The 20,452-nt window shown below is 31.3% G+C and overlaps 1 protein-coding gene across 1 annotated transcript; it reads left to right on the top strand.

Annotated features, from left to right (window-relative positions):
* The first annotated feature begins 3,899 nt into the window (after positions 1-3,899).
* On the top strand, positions 3,900-20,406 carry LOC111514194 (uncharacterized protein C2orf42 homolog). Its single transcript, XM_023170435.2, has 6 exons — positions 3,900-4,812; positions 5,372-5,512; positions 5,678-5,802; positions 11,562-11,777; positions 19,569-19,691; positions 19,746-20,406. Exons 1-6 carry the CDS (start codon positions 4,065-4,067, stop codon positions 20,004-20,006), a joined length of 1,614 nt encoding a protein of 537 aa, XP_023026203.2. The 5' UTR covers positions 3,900-4,064; the 3' UTR covers positions 20,007-20,406.
* Positions 20,407-20,452: the final 46 nt, after the last annotated feature.

Here is a 20,452-nt window from a genome sequence, read left to right as displayed (position 1 = left end):
TTTCTTTTGCAATCATTAACTTCATAAGACGTGTCAATGGTTGCAATGTATTCATATCAGCATATCATTACTTTTCTGCATCAAAGTCAGGTGTCAAAGATAAATTATCTTTGTTCTGGCATGTTATTTACGACCAAACTGAAGGTATACCCCGAAAGTAACCAAATGTTGATCGATATTATCCGGAAATGTAGATAGTGGTTACCCTTGATAGTAATTTCTGGGACACATTTAATTCTCAATTTCAAAAACAAATATATATTTATAGATTAAAATGATCATTATTTTAGTTCATTAGGGCATTTGTAAATAAATGGAAAATTTTCGAAAAGTATTGTCAACATCCGGTGACTAGAATGATGTTTTTGAAAAAACTAAAATAGTTTTGAGCCCCAAACTTTGTCATCGAAGTGACCAACTTCTATACTGAAACAGAGTTGGGGAATTACATTCATTCTACACCTTGCTATACATTTGATTATTTACTCCCATTATACTCAATATGACAGCATTTGGTGACCGACAATAAATCCGGTGACCGGATGGAACCACTCTTTCATGAATATAACAGCAGCGGTTGGTTTTAGAATACATAAAGGCTAGTTCATGTTGGAACGAACATCGTATAAAAAGTGCGATTTAAAATGGCGTCATGTTTATCGTAAAAAAGTTTAAAAAATTGACCTTTTCTGCGATTTCCGCAAAATTTTATACGTCAACATACAAAGTAGTTATATTGCTTTGACTCTCGTTTTTCAAGCCCATACATCGAAATTGAATCCGAAATGGATGAACGTGTCAGGTTGTTCAAATTATATCAACTTTTCCGTAAAAAGCTTCATTGAGAAAACCCCGTCTTTATAGTGGAAAATATTTTCAAAAATAGAAGAAAATATGGAGAATAACACAATTTTGTAGCTGAAATAATGAGAATTAGTGATCCAGAGAAATATTTCAACAATTTCAGGCTCTCTCTCTCATTATTCAATAAATTGTTGAATTTTATTGGCCCCTCATTAAAGAAAACTCATTTTGCAAAAGAACCCCTCGCCCCTGCAGGCAGTAACGTTAAGATAAGTGGTTTGAGGACACGCTCCTATGAAACAAAACTTGAGAAAAAATTGTTAGTCCTATATTCTGGTATGATGGGGTCTTAAAGGTCGTAATTCGTATGAGTCCTATGTCATCATTCGTTTATGTAATAAAATTTAAAATTCAACAATGAAATCCCTTGATATTGCCCGCTTCAACATGAACAGGGTATTTTGACAGTTGATGCAAATTTGCGAAATCGCAAAAATATTATCGCAATCGTTTTAATATGAACTCGCCTTAACAAAGGTTTTGTTTAGCTTGGGACCATAGGACCATACTCGCAACAACACAAGGAAAACATCAAACATTGAGATTTTCCAGTGATTTTTAGATTTTTCTATTGAAGGTGGATTTGCTCCAAGCAGCAAGGCGTGGCGCAGCCTAGAAATGTGCTGCTCACAATTGACAGTAACGTACTTGAGCATTCTGGCGAAGGGACGTCTATCGAAATTTAAGTGCTTCCTGGGTCCTTGTTTTCAATTCAGGTGACCTCTCACATAGAAAGTAAAATCGCATTCCTCTCTGGGTTTACTTTCAAATCAGAGAGAAACGTCCGATTTCGTTGACCGTAGGTGGTGTATTGACTTTATTTGTTTTTTTTCGTGGTGACATTGAATGACAGAACACAAACTAATGATCATATTGAACAGTGCACAGAAAAATGCGCAAAAGGTCGAAAATGAATTAACGTCAGGATTGTAACTTTCATAATTTTCGTAATAAACCTAATAAATACTATTAGATATTTTTGTTACTTCGTTACGTCGGAGCACATTATATATCATGTTTTCATAATTCGATTATATTACTGCGCTTACCGTCTAGACATAAAACATGGATTTTAGTTCTACGAGCTTAAACAAGCTTCTGAAAATTCGACCTTAAAATATGCGCACATATTTATCATTAAATTATTTAAATTTTTAATTTGAACATAAAATATGGATTAGCAACTCAGTATTCTGACATTGTTACCTATGTCACAGCCTCAGAGTAATAATAATACATAATACATGTGTTTTGAAACGGGTATCGTACTATCCTTTTCTGTACAACTTATGGGCGAGGGGGAGTGGCGGGTAATGAAGGGTTTTGGAAAGTTCGTTTACATTTGAAGTAAGTGGGACCATAAAACAGGGGCGGTTGGTTTAGTTGATAATCGGAGGGATATTATATATTTATAAAATAATTCAGGTGAAAACGTATTCTGTTCCAGCCAGTTTTTCTACCACCTATTAGATTTTTATGTATGTATGGTTGTATAATAAAGCGCGTGGTTTACTGGGTTAAAATTAAATTATTCCAAATGAACTAATTCATAACAATGATAAATGTTAATTTCGAAAGTGATGAACTTTGCTTCATAAAATCAGAAGAGGAAATTTGTGATTTTTTCTCAGATTTGATAAACAAGCCGGTACGGTTTGTGAGGTCCGATATAAAGAATTTTCGATTAGAAATCATGAATATTTATAATTACGATTGAGGTTTGATATTATTATGTGATTTCATTGAAAATTGGTATCTAGGAGTCTTTGTGGACCGACATTATGTTTTTTTTCAATAATTCATGCTGACGAATTCTATAATTATGAAAAATCATTAATGTAAATGAAAAAAACTATTTTCAAAAACGAAAAATATGTTTTTCATATGTGTGCCATAGGTCATATCCATTCTGTGATCAACATATCAAAAAGCTTTCTGCTCAATGTTTAGTTTGTATACTAAATAGTTATTCTTGTGCAACCGGTGTTATATGTTATTGTTATTGCTCACTTAACAACTAGCTTACGTCATACAAAGAATATGATCTCCGTTTTGGTTTTTATTTTTTTGCACGAGGCTTTCGAGTTGCATACAGACAATATTCAATAAGAAATGACGGTGGTCATTTTTTTAACCTCTTTCTGGTTGGGATATGTCAAATAATGAAATAATGTAAACCTAGTTTCAAAAACTTCATTTATAAGAAGAATATCAGAAAACGGTCATTACAAACATCAAAAATATCCCCTTTCTTATGAAAAGACATTATTGTCGGTCTACAAAAAACCCTAGATACCAATTCTGAATGAAATCACAGAATAATATCAAACCTCAACCGTAATTATAAATATTCATGATTTCTAATCGAAAATTCTCTATAAAGGACCTCACAAACCGTACCGCTTGTTTATAAAATCTGAGAATAAATCACAAATTCCTTCATCTGATTTTATGAAGCAAAATTCGTTACTTTTGAAATTAACATTCATCATTGTTATGAATTAGTTTTTTGGAATAATTTAATTTTAACCCAGTAAACTATGCGCTTTATTATAGAGCCATACTTAAATGAAAATCTAGTAGGTGGTAGAAAAACTGGCCCCATTTCCATAATCATTAATAATACATCAGATATTCTGTAGGAACTATTTGAACAGAATACATTTTCACCTGAAATGATTTATTTTATAAATATATAATATCCTTCCGGTTATCAACTAAACCGACCGCCACTGTTTTATGGTCCAACTTACTTTCCGTAAACAAAGTTACGCTGCCTTCAATGTAAGGATGGAAAAGGCATCTCTATTGTCTTTTGTTACTCTGAGGTCACAGCATATGCTGTGTCTATGTTGTGACTAGAACCAAGTTAATCTGTGACCCAAGAACACAAGTCCAATATTCTGTGACATAAGTATTATGTATATTTGTATATATGTAGTTCCGATTTCTGTATTCTGTGGTATAATGCTAATGTGACGGAGATGAATATGTCTTAGATATTTTGAAAGTTGATCTACTTGTTCTACTACTTCATGTTGCATAAAACGAATTGTTCGAATTTAAATTTAATAGGTATTTCAACTGTTTAGTGAAGATGTTATTACTTACGGCAATTTAGGCTGCATTTCCATCACAGTGGAACTTGAATGATTCAAGTTTTGTTTTGATAGGTTATAAACAAAAAATATACATTACAAATGTATTCTAATAGTCGAAAACGGGTATGCCTGCCCAGATCTAGCCTCACCAATGTCTTCAATTTTTCTCAAAAACTATTACCTGGAATAGGAAAATCTACCAAAAGAGGGATAAAAAAATGCTGGAAGTGTGGTGTTTATAATGGAACTAGAAGCACAATGTGCAAAAATAAAAAATGTGGAGTTATATTGAAAGATTCCGAGGAAAAGTTAAAAGTCGATTTAGATGCTGTGAAATTGATTACTGGCGCGGAAAAGCAACTTTTTTCTGTTAGAGTTAGAGATATGGGGCCAGACTATCGAGGATTTGTTCAACTTCCCATCTTTCAGTTAAATTCTGAAGGAAGTAGTAATGTTTGTTCAGAAGTAGCTCTATGTTTTGTAGATTCTTGCCAAAATTCATTTCACAATTCAATTTTGAGATGTCACGAAGAGGACCAAAATGCCACAAATCTTATTTGTGCCCACATAAAATCAGCTTTAGAGAGCCAAAGCACTGCATCCCCAACAGAATTGAAAGATGATGTATTGCATGCTTTGAAGGCTGGGAATGATGTAAAAGAGAAATTATATTTATTGGCATCAGAAAAAGAAGGTTGTCTGGTCCAAAGAGTTTCAAAATCTATTATGGCCGTCAAATGCCAAGTTAGCCCCAAACATCCTCTTGGCTATTTGCATTTTACATTTTTTCGAGGAAAAGGAAGGGATATTTATGAAAAGTATTTTTGTAGCTGTGTAGATTTCAAAGGTGAGTAAATTCCCTTTTTTCTATATCAGTATTTATATCAAGGCTGTTGGGACTTGATAATAATAATTAAAATAATGTTTATGGTCATATGACCCCTGGCAATATTGACATTGTCTAGTATACATAGTACATATAAATAGATATCTAAACACATTACACAGCACATTAAGACAAGCAACTTGAAAGATAAAAAATGAATAAAAGAAAAAATTACAATGTCAAGTTTAAATAAATTGCTCTGAGATATATATAAAATGAAAACATATTTAAGTAATTTTTTATTGTGAGATTTTCACTGGTCATACTGTTCATGTGAATATAAAATTTCTAGGACAGAAGTATTATTTGTAATTAGACTACTGAATCCTCTGCATCCTGTTTTTTGAATTATGGTTCAATCACCTAGGATATTTCTTGTTACACTCAGTCAGTAATCATAACTCTGAAATGCACCACTGCAAGAGACATATTAGCACAAAAACGCCAGTCATTTCTGAAAATTTAGTGCCTATAATTTTGGAATTATAGTATAATGTTTAACGGTTCATAACTATTTCAGGTTCCGAACCCGTTAGTGATAAATATGGAAATGATGGTCATAAATGTATCCATTATTATGCTTGCATATGGGCCTTAGGAAGTGATCCGAAACATTATGGAGACTTTTCATACTTCCGTAGATGTGAGTTTTCCAACACAGGTAAGATTATTTGTGTGATGAAGTTTTATATATTGAGTCACAATATTCATTGAATCCACTTTTCATGATTACTTGGAGATTTGTTCAATCAAACATACTACTTTTTTTGTCTTATCTTTACATCTTAGGTTATATTAAATTCTTTTTAAAAATGTATTATTTCAGAAAGTAATTCTGTTAGTGAACTTAGTGAAGTTCCGGTGTCATATGAATTGACAAAATCAAAACCATCTTTGCAAAAAGTCCCTGAAGTGAAATTGAAAAGTAAAAATCCAAAAAAAAAGTCCGAAGTAAGATTATTATTGTTTGCTTGAATTAACAAATAATTTAGTGAAATGATAACCAATGTACTAACTACTTATTAAAAAGGGTTTGTTTAAATAATATTTCCTTTATATTAGTCTTTGACCTACTTTTTCATCTTATAACAGATTTTCTCATGTACTTTTGAATGGCCCTTTTTGTTTCATCTACTGGAATTTGAATTGGATAAAACTATTTTGCTGACATAAACTACCCCAAATAATGAGAATTAATTACCCTATAATAATTCACAATTAAATTCACAAGTTGAATGAGTTATAATAATTTTAAACAAAAAACTATGAAAAGCTGTGAAGTTTCCCAATGTTTAAATGTCAGAAGTCCTTGAAAAACATATTTCAGAAATTTTGTAGTCTCCAATTTTGATTGGATAATTCAATAATATCGAAACAATTGCAGGTTTGCACTCAAAATTCCTAAGTTTGAAGTGACCTAAAGAAAACAAAAACCTTTAAAATACTCTTATTATGGGAAAGAAAGGTTTTGGCTTTCTATTTCACCAATTAAGTGCTTTTTTCTTTTCATATTGTTTGTATAAATATGAAGAAGTGAAAAGCCAAAACCTTTCCCAAAAATTAATCTATCCTAAAAATATACCCCTTTCAAATTAAATTTTTATAAGGCAAGAAAAGGGCAAGGAAAATCTCCCAAATAACTATAGACCAGTTGCTTCGCTATCAGTGATATCAAAAATCATGGAGACAGCCGTAAACCATCATATACTCAAATATTTGAAAGGCATTAACATCTTGAGCGATCATCAATATGGCTTTCAGAAACAAAGATCAACAGGTGACCTTTTATCATATGTCACCCATATATGGAATAACTCAATAGAGAAACATGGAGTGTCAAGAACTGTTGCGCTTGATATTTCTAAGGCCTTTGCTGGCCAAAATTCGATGCTATGGCTTGTCGGACCATTTTTGTATATGGCTCTCCAGCTTCCTGAAAGAACGTTCCCTACAAGTGGCAGTCGATGGATACCTCTCGAATACTTTTACTATCAACGCTGGTGTTCCCTAGGGATCTATTTCGTCTCCAACCCAGTTATTATTGTATATCAACGACTTTTTGAAACAAACGAAGAATCCAATATATTGCTTTGCAGACGATAGTACACTTGTCTCGTCATTCCATTTGGATTCGAAGACATTGGCTGCGGATGCACAGCTTCACCGGCAGCAGGAGGTTGCATATCTTAATGAAAATCTAGAAGTGATTTTGAATTGGGATGTAACTAACCCGGTTCAATTCAATGCCACAAAAACACAGGCATCGGTTTTCTCCAAAAAGATAAATACTTATCTCCGAACCTGATATAATAATGTCAGGACAGACAATTCCGCTTTCTGCTTCAATAAGTTTGTTGGGGGTTAAAATGGACACTAATGTGTCTTGCCACAATCATATCGCTGGAATAGCAAACGCTACTTCTTGAAAGTTTGGTTAAAAGTTTGGAACACTGTTATGAACTAGAAAACTGTACACACCTCAGCAAGTTTTGATGCTTTATAAAGCTCAGGTCCTTCTTTGGAGTATTGTTCTCATGTATGGAGCTCCGTCCTCAAGCATACCCTGAAGCTGCTGGATTCCATCCAAAAAAGATCCATCCGCCTGATTGGAGACACAAACCTCACTTGCAACCTTGATAGTCTGCAACATCGAAGAAAGGTTGGGGATTTGTTTCTCTTCTATAGATACTTTTACGAGAAGTGTGAAAGGGGCTCCATAACACGTAACTTTGTGCCCATTTCACTTTCTTTGTAACTCTGATCGTTTTTGAGATTCCACAAGTCTACTCGAATTTCACTAACTCAGTAAAATGTAGTTTTCTTAGTATACTCTTGGGAACTTTATCCTCCTATTACGACATCTGATGAAAAAATGTAAACGATGGTAAAGAGTTGGGGATATAAAGGTATGCTTGGCCCTGTTCCTTCATTATGCCTTACTATAGTTTTGGAAAATAGTTTCTCATTGCATGATCCAAATGTAATTGTTCTGTATGAAATATAATATTGAAAGTTGTTGCGAAGATTTTGAATGTTCAACTAAACAAATGTAGAATTTCTAATCTGTCATGCATGCTATATTTTTCACATTATCAGTTTACTTTATATTCCATTTCGAAACAAACTATTAATTTTAATTTGTCTTCAAACAAGGGTTGAATAAATGGTATATATTTATCAAATGAAATCACAGTTGTATTTCAAAGTTTTTCGAACTTTTTCAAATGGTAGCCAGAGGTTGTTTGTCTTGAGATTTTAGTTTGTTAAATGGGACATTATCGCTTGATATCGATGTACCTAATTTGCAGAAAAAAAATTAGAACTGCCCAACAGTATCCCCGGAGTCACCTGCTATTTTCAAAATGTTCGCGGAATTCGTTCAAAATGTGAAGCTTTGTATTCTGCTGTGAGTCAGGAGGAATTCGATCTTTTTGCTTTACGCGAAACTAATTTATCGTATGACGTCTCCAATAGTGAATATTTTTCTGAAAGTTACACAGTGTTCAGAAAAGACCATAAATTATATGTTGTATCTCGAGAAAGTGGCGGTGGTGTTTTACTAGCTATAAAAAACAGTATTCAGATTGAAATAGTAAATGTTGATTTATTTGATGATAATTTTCCCATTATTGATTTGCTTATTTATTTATTTATTCACACTAACAGACCACATAGGTCTAATTACAAGGACGACCTTATTACCTACATATTATATGTAGATGCTTTCTAAAGCACACTACATTTTATGTGTGTGTTATTTATATTTCACCATCTGTAAGCACTGAGACTTACGAACTATTTTGTGAATCATTAGAACAACTAGAAATTTTGCAGACCAAAAATGTAGCTTTGATTGGTGACTTCAATGCTCCTAACTTTGTATGTGTCTCCGCTCTTGATAACAAGTCCCACGCTCTCTATAATATGATCAACTTCTTGAATATGAACCAATGGAATAATATCTTGAATGACTTGAATAGGCTCTTGGACCTAATCATTTCCAATATGAAATGTGAGGTGATAAGAGACAGAGCTCCAATGGTTCCTGAAGATATGCCTCATCATCCAGCTTTAATTATTGATTTTAATAATTTTTTGATTAGCGAAACTAGTTTCAACTCAAATGATAACCCAAACCAAAAAAATTATAATTTCAAACGAGCCAGTTATCCTGCATTATATAATGCGCTACTTTCCTTGAACTGGTCTTTCCTTCGGAATTGTGTTGATGTGAATTCAGCTGTTAGTAATTTCTATGATGTCTTATATAATATTATTGATTCACATGTTCCTATTTTCAAAATGTTCAAACATAAATATCCCAAATTGTATACATCCGAGATTATTTGCAATATCAAAAAGAAAGCTAAACTACGCGAGAAGTACAAGAAAACTGGTAATATGCAGTACAATTATGAATTCAAGAGCCTTAGACTTGTCATCAAAAACCAAATCAAAGCTGCATATGATATTTATTTAAATTATATACAAGAATCTGTAGTATCTAATCTTCAATCATTGTGGTCATACGTACATTCCAAGAATAGAACCTCCTGTATTCCAGGTAGGATGAAATATGATGGCTTCACTATTGATTCTCCAGATGAAATTTGCAAATTTTTTTCACAGTACATATTCACACTCTGCAGTTGATGAAAATACTTTGCATTCATGCTTATCAAATTCAAATTGTTTTTATAATAATATAAACTTTGAAAACATCAACGAACAGGAAATCTTAATTGCGGCACGTAAACTAAAAAATAAGTTCACTTCTGAAGTACCTGATTAGATACCATCCTTTTTTGTAAAAGATTGCATCGGTGTAATGGTATATCCCTTACTGACACTTTTCAATCTTGCAGTTAAAAATAATAATTTTCCTGAATTATGGAAGATATCACGAGTTTGTCCCATTTTTAAGTCTGGAGATCCATCTGATATTCGAAATTATCGTCCTATCTCAATCCTATCAAACTTTGCAAAACTTCTCGAAATTGTCATCTACAATTGCGTACATTCCTCAGTTCGTAATATCATATCTCCGCAACAACATAGATTTATGTCACAGATCCACCATAACAAATTTAATTGTATTGACCCAAAATATTAGTGATGTCTTAGATAATCGTGGTCAAGTTGATGTGATATATACTGATTTTGCTAAAGCATTTGATCGACTTGATCACATGATCCTTCTACAAAAACTCCACCAATTTGGTTTCCATAATTCAGCAGTACTTTTCATTAAATCCTACTTACTTCAACGCGAACAGTTTGTATCTTATAATGGCTATGATTCTTTTTATTACAATTCGTCATCTGGCGTACCTCTGGGGTCGAATCTCGGACCACTTCTGTTCTTATTATTTATTAATGACCTCAGTAATTATGTCCATTGTAATAAGTTATTTTTTGCAGATGATTTGAAAATATATTTACCTGTAGAAACTGTTGAAGACTGTAATAAATTGCAACAACAGTTAAAAAATATACAGACTTGTGAAGTAAACAAACTATATCTCAATGCATACAAATATAAAGTAGTGTCTTATAGTAGAAAAATGTCAGTCATCGAGTACAATTATCGAGTAGATACCATTTCACTGTCACGAAGTAACCCAATTAAAGATCTTGGTGTATATTTTGATAAAAATTTGTCTTTTTCCAACCATATTAGATCGAAAGTAAGTGAAGCTTTGAGAGTATATCGCTTCATAGTTCGCAATTGTGGATCTTTTTCAAACATATCTGCTCTATTGACTCTTTATGTAGCCTACGTAAGGTCAAAATTAGAATATGGCTCTGTTCTATGGTCTCTATTCTACAATTGCTATAATATATTATTTTCTGTGTGCCTCATTTCAGAACTAGAAGTACAAAAACTTTTTACAGCCGACTGGCCAGAACTAATTTGTATCTCAAGCCACCTATTTTTAGCATTTGCAATAATTTCAATTTAATTTCAAATTTGTGTGATATCAATTATGATTCCTTAGAATATATTGTTGACACAGCATCTCAGTATTTCATGGAGAATTTTTAATTTTCTGGTATAGTTTTTTTTTCTATTTTATTTTATTATATCATAATATTCATTCATTTTCTCAAATTGTAACTTTGTAATTATAAGGATCAATATAATTTTTTTAACATACTCAGTTAACCCTGTAAATGGTTTTTAACTGTTGGGTAATAAATGCTATTATTATTATTATTATTATTCACTGATAATTTATAAAGAATTCTCTCTATTGCTCGTAGTGCCTTGAACAAAACTACAAATATTTAATAATTCTTTCACGACTGTGTAAATAAATATTGACACCGCTCCTGAGTAACAACTAGTTGATTAATTTCACTAGTTCGGACTTCCATTGTCTACTGTATAAAATGATTTGAAATCCCTGAAACAAGTAAAAAAGAATAATTAAAAAAGGATAGCTGAAAATAACATTTTATTTAGTAGACAATGGAAGTCCGAACTAGTGAAATTCATCACGAAACATTGTCAATCACCTTCAAACAAACTAGTTGATTAATCTTTATAATCGAACTAAATAAAATGAAAGGTAGAGCTGGAACCATTCTTGCAAAATGAATACAAAACAAGCACTGTACATAACATGTTCAATATTCCCGAGAATACAAAATAATATTAATAAGAAGTTAGGTAAATTTGGATGAGCGTTAGTTGTTTTTGATTACAGGCGTTGAAGAGTAATGAATTTACAAGAAAGTGTCAAAGGATAATGCCAAAAGTTATTCCAGTCGAAATCAAGATCCTGAGTGACCTGCCAATATGTAATGACGCTGATTCATGGAGATTCATGGACTGGCTGTCATATGTAACAGAATGTGTAAACCAAACTATGAAGTTTGAAAATTGTGGTTTGCTGAACACCCTTGGTTTCCAAATTCCTGAGGTTAGTTTTGTAAAATATAAATTACTACTTTTGATATTGTAGATAGATAGATAGATAGATCTTTATTTAAATAGGATATCCTAATAATATACAAATCAACTAGAATGGTACAAATAAAAAAAAAGGTATGTGTTACATATAGAAATGACTTAAATGTATGACAAACATAAGTTCAATAAAATATTTTTAAAGACATTACTACAAAAACAGCAACATTATACATTCGAAAAATTTCAATGCAACATGTAGAAAGATAAATTACATAATTATTTGAAATATATAACGAACATTAGATGAATGGAATTATACAAATTACAGTTACAGGTAACAAAGACATAATACATATCATATTTGTACATTTAAAACAAATTTCTTCAGTTCATTTTTGAACATGTTCAGAGATGGGCTATTTTTAATTGCATTAGGTAATTTGTTGAACCGATCAAAACCCTTGAAAAACAATGAGTTCATAGTATTTTTGTTTTTTGTTCTGTTAATATATAAGTTATTATTATTTCGAGTGAAGTGGTGGTGAATATCGTGATGAAAGACAATATACTGATTAAAATAAGATGGTCCTAAATTGTTCAATATTTTGTATACGAAGATCATTGTGAAGTATAGCAGTCTTTGGGAAATGGATTGCCAATTTAAAACATTGAGCATAATAGTGATAGGAGTATCTCTACGGCACTTCAGAATGATTCTCATACCACGATTCTGAAGTTTTTGGAGTTGAAACAATTTATTCTGATTGAATAGATATAGGATAGAGGAACAATAGTCGAAGTGTGGCTGAACAATTGACTTGTAAACTGTGATACTTGACTCTGTTGAAAGATTATTGGCAATTCTAGAAAAAAAAAATAATTTCTTTGAAATTTTTTTATGAATATACTCAAAATGTTCATCAAACGATAGAGTGTTATCTATCTGGAATCCCAGATATTTAGTTGAATTCACTATTTCAATTTTGTCATCATTAATATTGAGATTAATAGTTTTAGAGTCTATTTGGCTGTATTTAAACTTGGTGGTGATTATCATCGCTTTACTTTTCATCACATTCAGCTTGGGTTTATTAATTTTTAAATACTTGTTGACACTTGCTAGAGGATTATTAATTTTTTGTATAGCCATCGTAAGATTCACATCGCTACAAGCCAATAGAGTATCATCAGCAAAAAAGTTCATAAATTCACAGTCGACAAACAATGGCATGTTGTTTAAATATAGTATGAATAGAAGGGGACCCAGAACACTACCCTGGGGAACTCCAACGTAATTGTCAATTTCACAAGAGAACATGTCTTTAACTCTTACCCGTTGTTTTCTGTTGGTCAAGTAATTAGATAACCAATTATACACTTTGCCCTCAATTCCATATATATTCAATTTGGCTAATAGTATAGACCTATCAATGGTCTCAAATGCTCTTTTGAGGTCAAGGAACACGACTACAACAAACTTATTATTATCCAGCTCAGATTTAAATTTGTTTAGAGATAGTTGCACTGATGACTCACACGAATGCAATTTGCGAAAACCCGATTGATTGTTGATTAAAATGTCGTTTTTTTCCACATATTCTATTAGTTGGTTATATACTGCTGTTTCAAGTACCTTCTCAATCGGAGGTAAAGTGTTGATTGGCCTGAATTCTTTACATTTAATAGTATGAGGAATTTTGGGTATAGGAACAATAGTACTACTTTTCAATCTTTCTGGTATTTCGCTAGTTTCAAGAGAAGTGTTGATAAGGTGCAATATAACGTGACCGATAGTCTCAAAAACTTGTTTCAATATTTTGAAGTTGAGGATTTCATGTATACTGCACTTATTATCCAAGGAAATTATAATTTTACGTAGGTCATTTAACGAAAGCAATCTGAATTCTGAGAAAGTTTTGTATAGATTAAAGTTTTTATTGCACCATGACTCTGAATAGTCAATGCTCGCCACAATTTCATTTATGCTTTCAACAAAATAACTGTTGAAATTATCTGATATTCCAATAACATCTTTTAGTAAAATAAGTTCACCAGTTTTCTCAAACTGAATACAATTTGGAAAGTCAATGTCATCTCCTTCAACTAGTTTTTTGAGAGTTTTCCACATTTGTTTAGAGTTGTTTCTATACAGATCAATTTTTTCAAAATAATATTTATCTTTTTTTCTTTTCAACACATTGACAACATCATTTCTCAATTTCTTGAAAGTTTCCCAGTTATTTTGTTTTTCTAGATTTGAACAGTTTCTGAAAGCTCTGTATGCCCTATCACGATTCTTAATTTTACAGTGAACTTCATTATCAAACCATGGCAAATGACTGTTAATACTACAATTTTGTATTGGAGAAATATCATCAATAACTGCTTTGCAATTATTCAGTATTTCTTTATAAATAACTTGAACATCAGTAGAATTTAAAGACCATTTACATGATATTAAGTTAATTTTTATAAGGTCCAAATTGCTTTCACTTAAGTTTCTATATTTTTTATAGTTTGATTTTCGTTATTATGAATATTAGTAAAGTTGACAGTGATTGTTGAATGGTCTGTTATTATTGGATATGAGTGCACCGACGCTCAACATCTATTTACGTTCGATGCAAATAAACTTTTTATTAACAAAAGTAAAACACAAAATATGATCTTTACATTAAAAAATACTAAAGATTACGAAAACTCATTGAAAAGTGCGAAATTCCTAGGTGTGTATCTTGATCCAAAATTGAAATGGGATGAACATATCAACTATACAGCAAAGAAATTACAAAAAAATTTATATGTACTTAGAAACTTATCAATATGTGTATCTAATGTGACAGTACGAGCTGCATATTTTGCTTTATGTCATTCACTCATAACTTATGCCATTATTGCATGGGGGCACGCTGCGGAAAGGCATAGAATTTTCAGGTTACAAAGAAAGGCAATTAAAATTATAGATGGAGTTTATTATAAAGATGATTGTAGAACATCTTTTATAACACTGAGTATTTTAACATTCCCATCATTATACATATTAGAAAATTTACTCTATATAAAAACGCATATACCTCAATATGAATCATTTGAAAATAGACACAAATACGACACTAGAAATAAAAAAGATATCTTTAATACATGTCGCCTTAAAAAAGGCCAATATGGACTGAAGTACTGGGCTGTGAAATTTTATAATAAACTTCACGAGGAAACAAAAAAATTAACTACTAGCGAATTCAAACGTAAAATAAAAGAGTTTTTAGTATCTAAAGCTTACTACAGTATAGATGAATTTTTACAGGATGACCTTAGTATATAAATACACAAGACAAATCATGATAATATTTTTATATTGTATTCACCTTTAAATGTAGTTTCGTGAAATTATTTGAGATTGTTTTAATGTGTAATTTTAATATAATGTTAATAAGCTTATTTTATGTTGTATCTTTGTTTGACTTGTGTGAATACTGTAAGTATATTAACACCAATAAAGTATCTATCTATCTATCTACGTTCGTTAATACAATCATCTATAAGCGATTCGCTGTGGTTAGTAACTCTAGTTGGTTCATTGATTATTTGCGAGATGACATAAGTATTGAGAAGGTTTTTTAATCTAGAAACATAAAAACTATTATCAGAGTAGTTCAGATTGAAGTCGCCCACTAAAATACAATGAAATTTCGTCGAAAATAAACTATCACAGATATTTTCAAAATCCTCTAAGAATTTTGCATCAGATCCTGAGGGTGAGTGATAAAGATATCCCACTAAAATAGGGCGTTTGAGTCTAATTTTCAGAATTTTACACCAGTAATTACCTTCTAATATATATGTTTTATATACAGAGTTCACAATGTCAGTTTTTATATATATTAAGACACCACCTGTATGTCGACTTTTTGAGTCACAGTGTACTATATTGTAATTAGAAATTTTCAGTTCACTTTCTTCAATATCATTGGTTATTCGGGATTCACTTAGTAATATAATTTTTGGGTTGTAGCAAACTAGACTTCCTTGTAATTGATCTTTGTTTTTAAGAAGACTTTGAATATTTAGATATATAATGTCAGTGTTTAATTGTATATTAGAATTATTTTCTACTTTTTTGAAGGATTATTCCAAATTTTGTTGACATCATGGGTTTGTTATTCATATATTTTATTGTTTTTGAGTTGTCACCGTTTTCAATCAAGTTTTGCAATTCTGATTTCAACCTTTGATAGTACTCTCGCTGAGCTCTAGTCTGATCGCTAAATATTTTTACACTTGGGACTGTTAAGAGTTGCTTATTTTTAAGGACATATTTTGCATCGTCTGGCGATTGTAATATAACTTTGATAGGACGGGTTCTGTTTGCTAATGCTTTCCCTAATCTGAACAGTTTCAAATTATTTTTATTTACATTAAAATTTTCAAGAACTTTTTTAACAGCTTCTGTATCTGTGATCATATCTGTATCTGTGATCATATCATTTGAGAAAGTAGCTTTCTCGTCAAAAGTGGAATTTCAATATTAGACATAGTTTGTGTGTTTCATTGTTTGGTAGGAATTGCATGAAAATGTATCTTTTGTGATCAATAACATGGTGTGACTTTTGAAAAAAATCATTGAAATTTTACACTTCAATTTAGTTTAAGCTTGGGCGCAAATTGCAGAGGCAGTTGCCCTCAGAATACCTGTATTATTGTCACTTGTTTCCTATATTTGTATTTTCTAACTTCGAAACAGTCTTATTTTATAGTAGATCCCCAGAGGTAGTCATTGCCACCCCAATTGAAATTTGCCACATCAATTAAAATGCTGAATTTATGACAATTTCTTTGAGAACTCCTAATTCAACATCTGATCATAATAATTTCACCACTGTTAAATGAAAAAGTCAGTACTCAGTTTTAAATGGCAAAGAAATACATGCAGAGATGACTTTCGTTTCAATGTACAACCCCAAGAAAAGTCAAACATACGATATTCCTTATATAATCATACAGTCCGTGTTCCTGCTTTTGCAAAATGAACACAGAATTGAATACATGTTGACTTCAAAATTACAAAATTGCTATACCTTAACTCAAGTGAGCTTTAAACAAAGCATGGCAATTGTACTCAAATTTCAGAAGTTTAAGCTCATTTTTTGAATATTAAGGAAAAGGAATTTGAATTACACCATTTGATTACTCTGTCCATGTCTTTGGAGCTAGATATACCTATATAAAAAAAGCTGGAATAAGCATTCCGCCAGGTTGATATTTCTGTTACAGTCATAAAATCCGTAAGAAACCTTTCCAATGCATACATTTTGTACAAGCTTTATTCAATCATGTTGAAAACTTTTTGTAAGAGAAGGAATTGTGTCGCTCACATGTATTAGACTCAACAAAACATTTGCTACTTCATGAAAGAAAAAGGTTATACAGTCACATTTCCTTGGATCTCAGAATATTACTTCAGAAAAGAGCATACTATACTCTCGCAGTCTATTCGTTCAATGGTACATACATAAGCATTTTTATGTTTATATGTATAGAACTTGTTATTATTATTATTTAAGTGATCATCTTCAGGAAGAAGATTAAACTGGAAACTTTGCGAAGCTAACCCTATTTATGCTATACAGGTATACCATACAGGTATTCCACACATACAGGTATACCACACTTAAATTAATTTTACAATTTGCCTTATCTATTATTTTACAATATGTCCTTATGTAATGTTTAAATGTTATAGCTATATATGTATAAAACAATTTTCATCTATATAAAAAAAATAATTTCACAATATTGCCTATCTAAATTTATTTTTACAATTTGTCCTTATGTAATGGTATACCTGTATAGCATAAATAGGGTTAGCTTCGCAAAGTTTCCAGTTCAATCTTCCTCTTGAAGATATTCACTTGGTGATTGAAACACGTGTCAAGGTGTTAAAAATAACGATTTGGTAGTGGAAAAAACTCAGTAATATTCATTACTACACCAAAGGTTCCAAACAGTGCCTCATATGTAAATATTTTGTTAGTTTAGTAGACTTTTTATTTTATCTGATGTTTTTCCGGTATATGTGAATGTCTTAAAGGTGCCAGTATTGAATTTTATGTAAGGGTATATTTGTTTAGAAGCATTTTTGAAACGAAAGGATGTGATGAATTACTTTAGAGTTAAAGTTGTTACTGCAATTGGTTTTATCAGATTCACTTCTCTATTAAAATTCTCAGTGGACATTTGTATGGTAATTAGCATACTGTGGTAAGCTGCTAATTCATGTTGCTGTGGGTGATAAGAATGGTTGTTTATAGTTGTGTCTGTGGTAATGGGTCAGGCCAGTTCAAGTCAGACCAAGTCATATATTTTGAATATAGACCAGTTGATAGCTCAAAGTTTTTTTTGGTTTAAATAACTTTTCATTTTGAAAACTCTAATGTGCATTATTTGGTTCAATGTGCACTCTCCTGTATTTGTTTGAAATATAGTCTTGGTTTGGCAATGATGCGACTCCATTTTGAGTAGTATATCTGAAATTTAAATCGAAAGGGGTGTATTTTTAGAATAGATTAATTTTAATAAAATCACGACTTTGTCCTGAATGAGTTAAATCTAATCATGTCATCAGTGACAGTACATAATGGCTTTCATTCGCTTATTTGAATTGATCACCAGCCATAGGAATCTTGTTTAAATTGAAAGGGATGTATTTTTAGGAGAGATGAATTTTTTGGGGAAAAAAAGGTTTTGGCTTTCTACTTCTCCATAAAGTAGTAATATTATGAATGAATCGAGTGCTTTATCTTGTAATATTATCCAGATTGGTGCTGAAGAGGTAATAAGACAAGTGTCTTATTTCGAAACGTCAATATCCGCCATTTCACTTGTACGTGAAATTTCACCTCTTTCATATAATATATTTTGTAGCAATCCTGTTGATGATATCTGATTCAGTTCCATAACGGATGTTTGGAGTACAAAGTGAATGGGAGAGTGTTTGTATGTAATGTTCATATAAAACTATTTGTTTCGGGAGGCACATCTTTTGCTTCCTTTCTTTGGAACATTCCCACATTTTTTTTTTGTTTAAAGACGGAGAAATAGAAAGCCAAAACCTTCAATTCTTAATAATATATCTAAAACTTGACGAATATTTGTTTTTCACAATTTTTCATCAATATTATGTCTTGATTATTCCTTATACCTATATGTTGTAAATATAGTTCAACATAGGTGTTGATGAACAAATTCCGAGGTTTGCTTTTCATATTTTACTCTATTTAGTAATAGTTTTGCTTGTGAGGACTTGAGCTTTTCAATGTTGATAACTTGGATAAGAAGTCGTAAATTACTAAAATTAGTTCATTTGATCACCTTCGTAGTTGAAAAGTGAATTCATAGTGAGTAATATTGTAATAAATAGATGGATGTAGCCGTTATTACGTGGTAGAAGATCATCATGAAAAATGAGAAATGTAACTTACTATGTTTTTTTACCATTTTTATTTGTAACTCACGTTACTGCAGTTTCGTCCTATAAGGACATTTTCAAATTAATACAATAAATACAATTGTTTTAGTTTAGAAATGTTCTAAGGAAAGTTTCATTTCTCATTTTTCAGAATAATATATTCTATTCTAGCAGTAAACTATTCTAAACATATAGAATAGTTTACTGCTAACCTCTCGAAATAATTCTCCCTTTTCATAAAGTCCATACTTTCATTTAGTTCAACAATATTCTTGCTTACATTAATACCTTTGTATATTTTCATAAAACTTTTTTGTTTGCAACACTTATTTGCAGAACTTCTTTCAATGCTTCATGAAGAGAATTCCCAAGGTCTATAATGTATCATTGATTGGAGACTCTCTGATATACAATGTGATGAATATTTTGCACTTGAAAGAAATTTTTGACACACCTCAGGTAATTAATTTTATAAATTTTGAATGAATTCTGGTACATGAACATATGTTTTAGGTGAAGTTGAAAATATCCAAGAAATTTGTGCACATTGAGGGAGAAGGATATCTTGAGTACAAGGATCAAGATGAGACTGAACTGCAAAATGGAGCCTCTCAGTGCAAGTTTATATTTTTTTTCAATGTGGGGCAGTCTACTGTAGATGAAAGCGATAACACCAATAATTCTTTCTATATTGAGTGGACACCATCTCTGATGAATTTTACGAATATTGGTCATTTAAAATTTCAGTACAAATATGGGCGGAAGAGCACATAAATCATCATTTGTGTTGGAAAAAGAACTGACTTGTTTGAGTAACATGTAATCTGAAGGATATGTGTGTCAATATGTTGTTGTGGACTTTTTCAAATCTTGACCCCGACAGTATTCATATAATACAAGAAAAATAGATCACTATTGTCTAATAAGCACAACACTTCTTTATATCAAAAAGACTTCATTTTTAGAGGATGAATATTTTATAATAGAATATTATAAATGAAAAGAGCAAAAGTCTAGGCAGTAGACATGTTCAAAAATCATTTCAAGTCATGTGTCTAGTGAAAACACTTTTTCTGTAACAGAACAATAATACTGTCTCTCAACAATGTTACTGTAATTTCGTGAAACTGTATAAATGAATAAATAATTAGGCCAAATATATCCAGATTCTTAACGAAGCTTATGTCTGACGAACACTGAAAACCTGATTTGGTTTGCGG

The sequence above is a fragment of the Leptinotarsa decemlineata genome, unplaced genomic scaffold, assembly GCF_025532065.1.
Source record: "Leptinotarsa decemlineata unplaced genomic scaffold, Ldec_3_MD MMD2_tig00000218_RagTag_RagTag, whole genome shotgun sequence".
NCBI lineage: Eukaryota > Metazoa > Arthropoda > Insecta > Coleoptera > Chrysomelidae > Leptinotarsa > Leptinotarsa decemlineata.
Note: the sequence above shows the minus strand (reverse complement) of the source record. Positions and strands in the feature narration are given on the sequence as shown.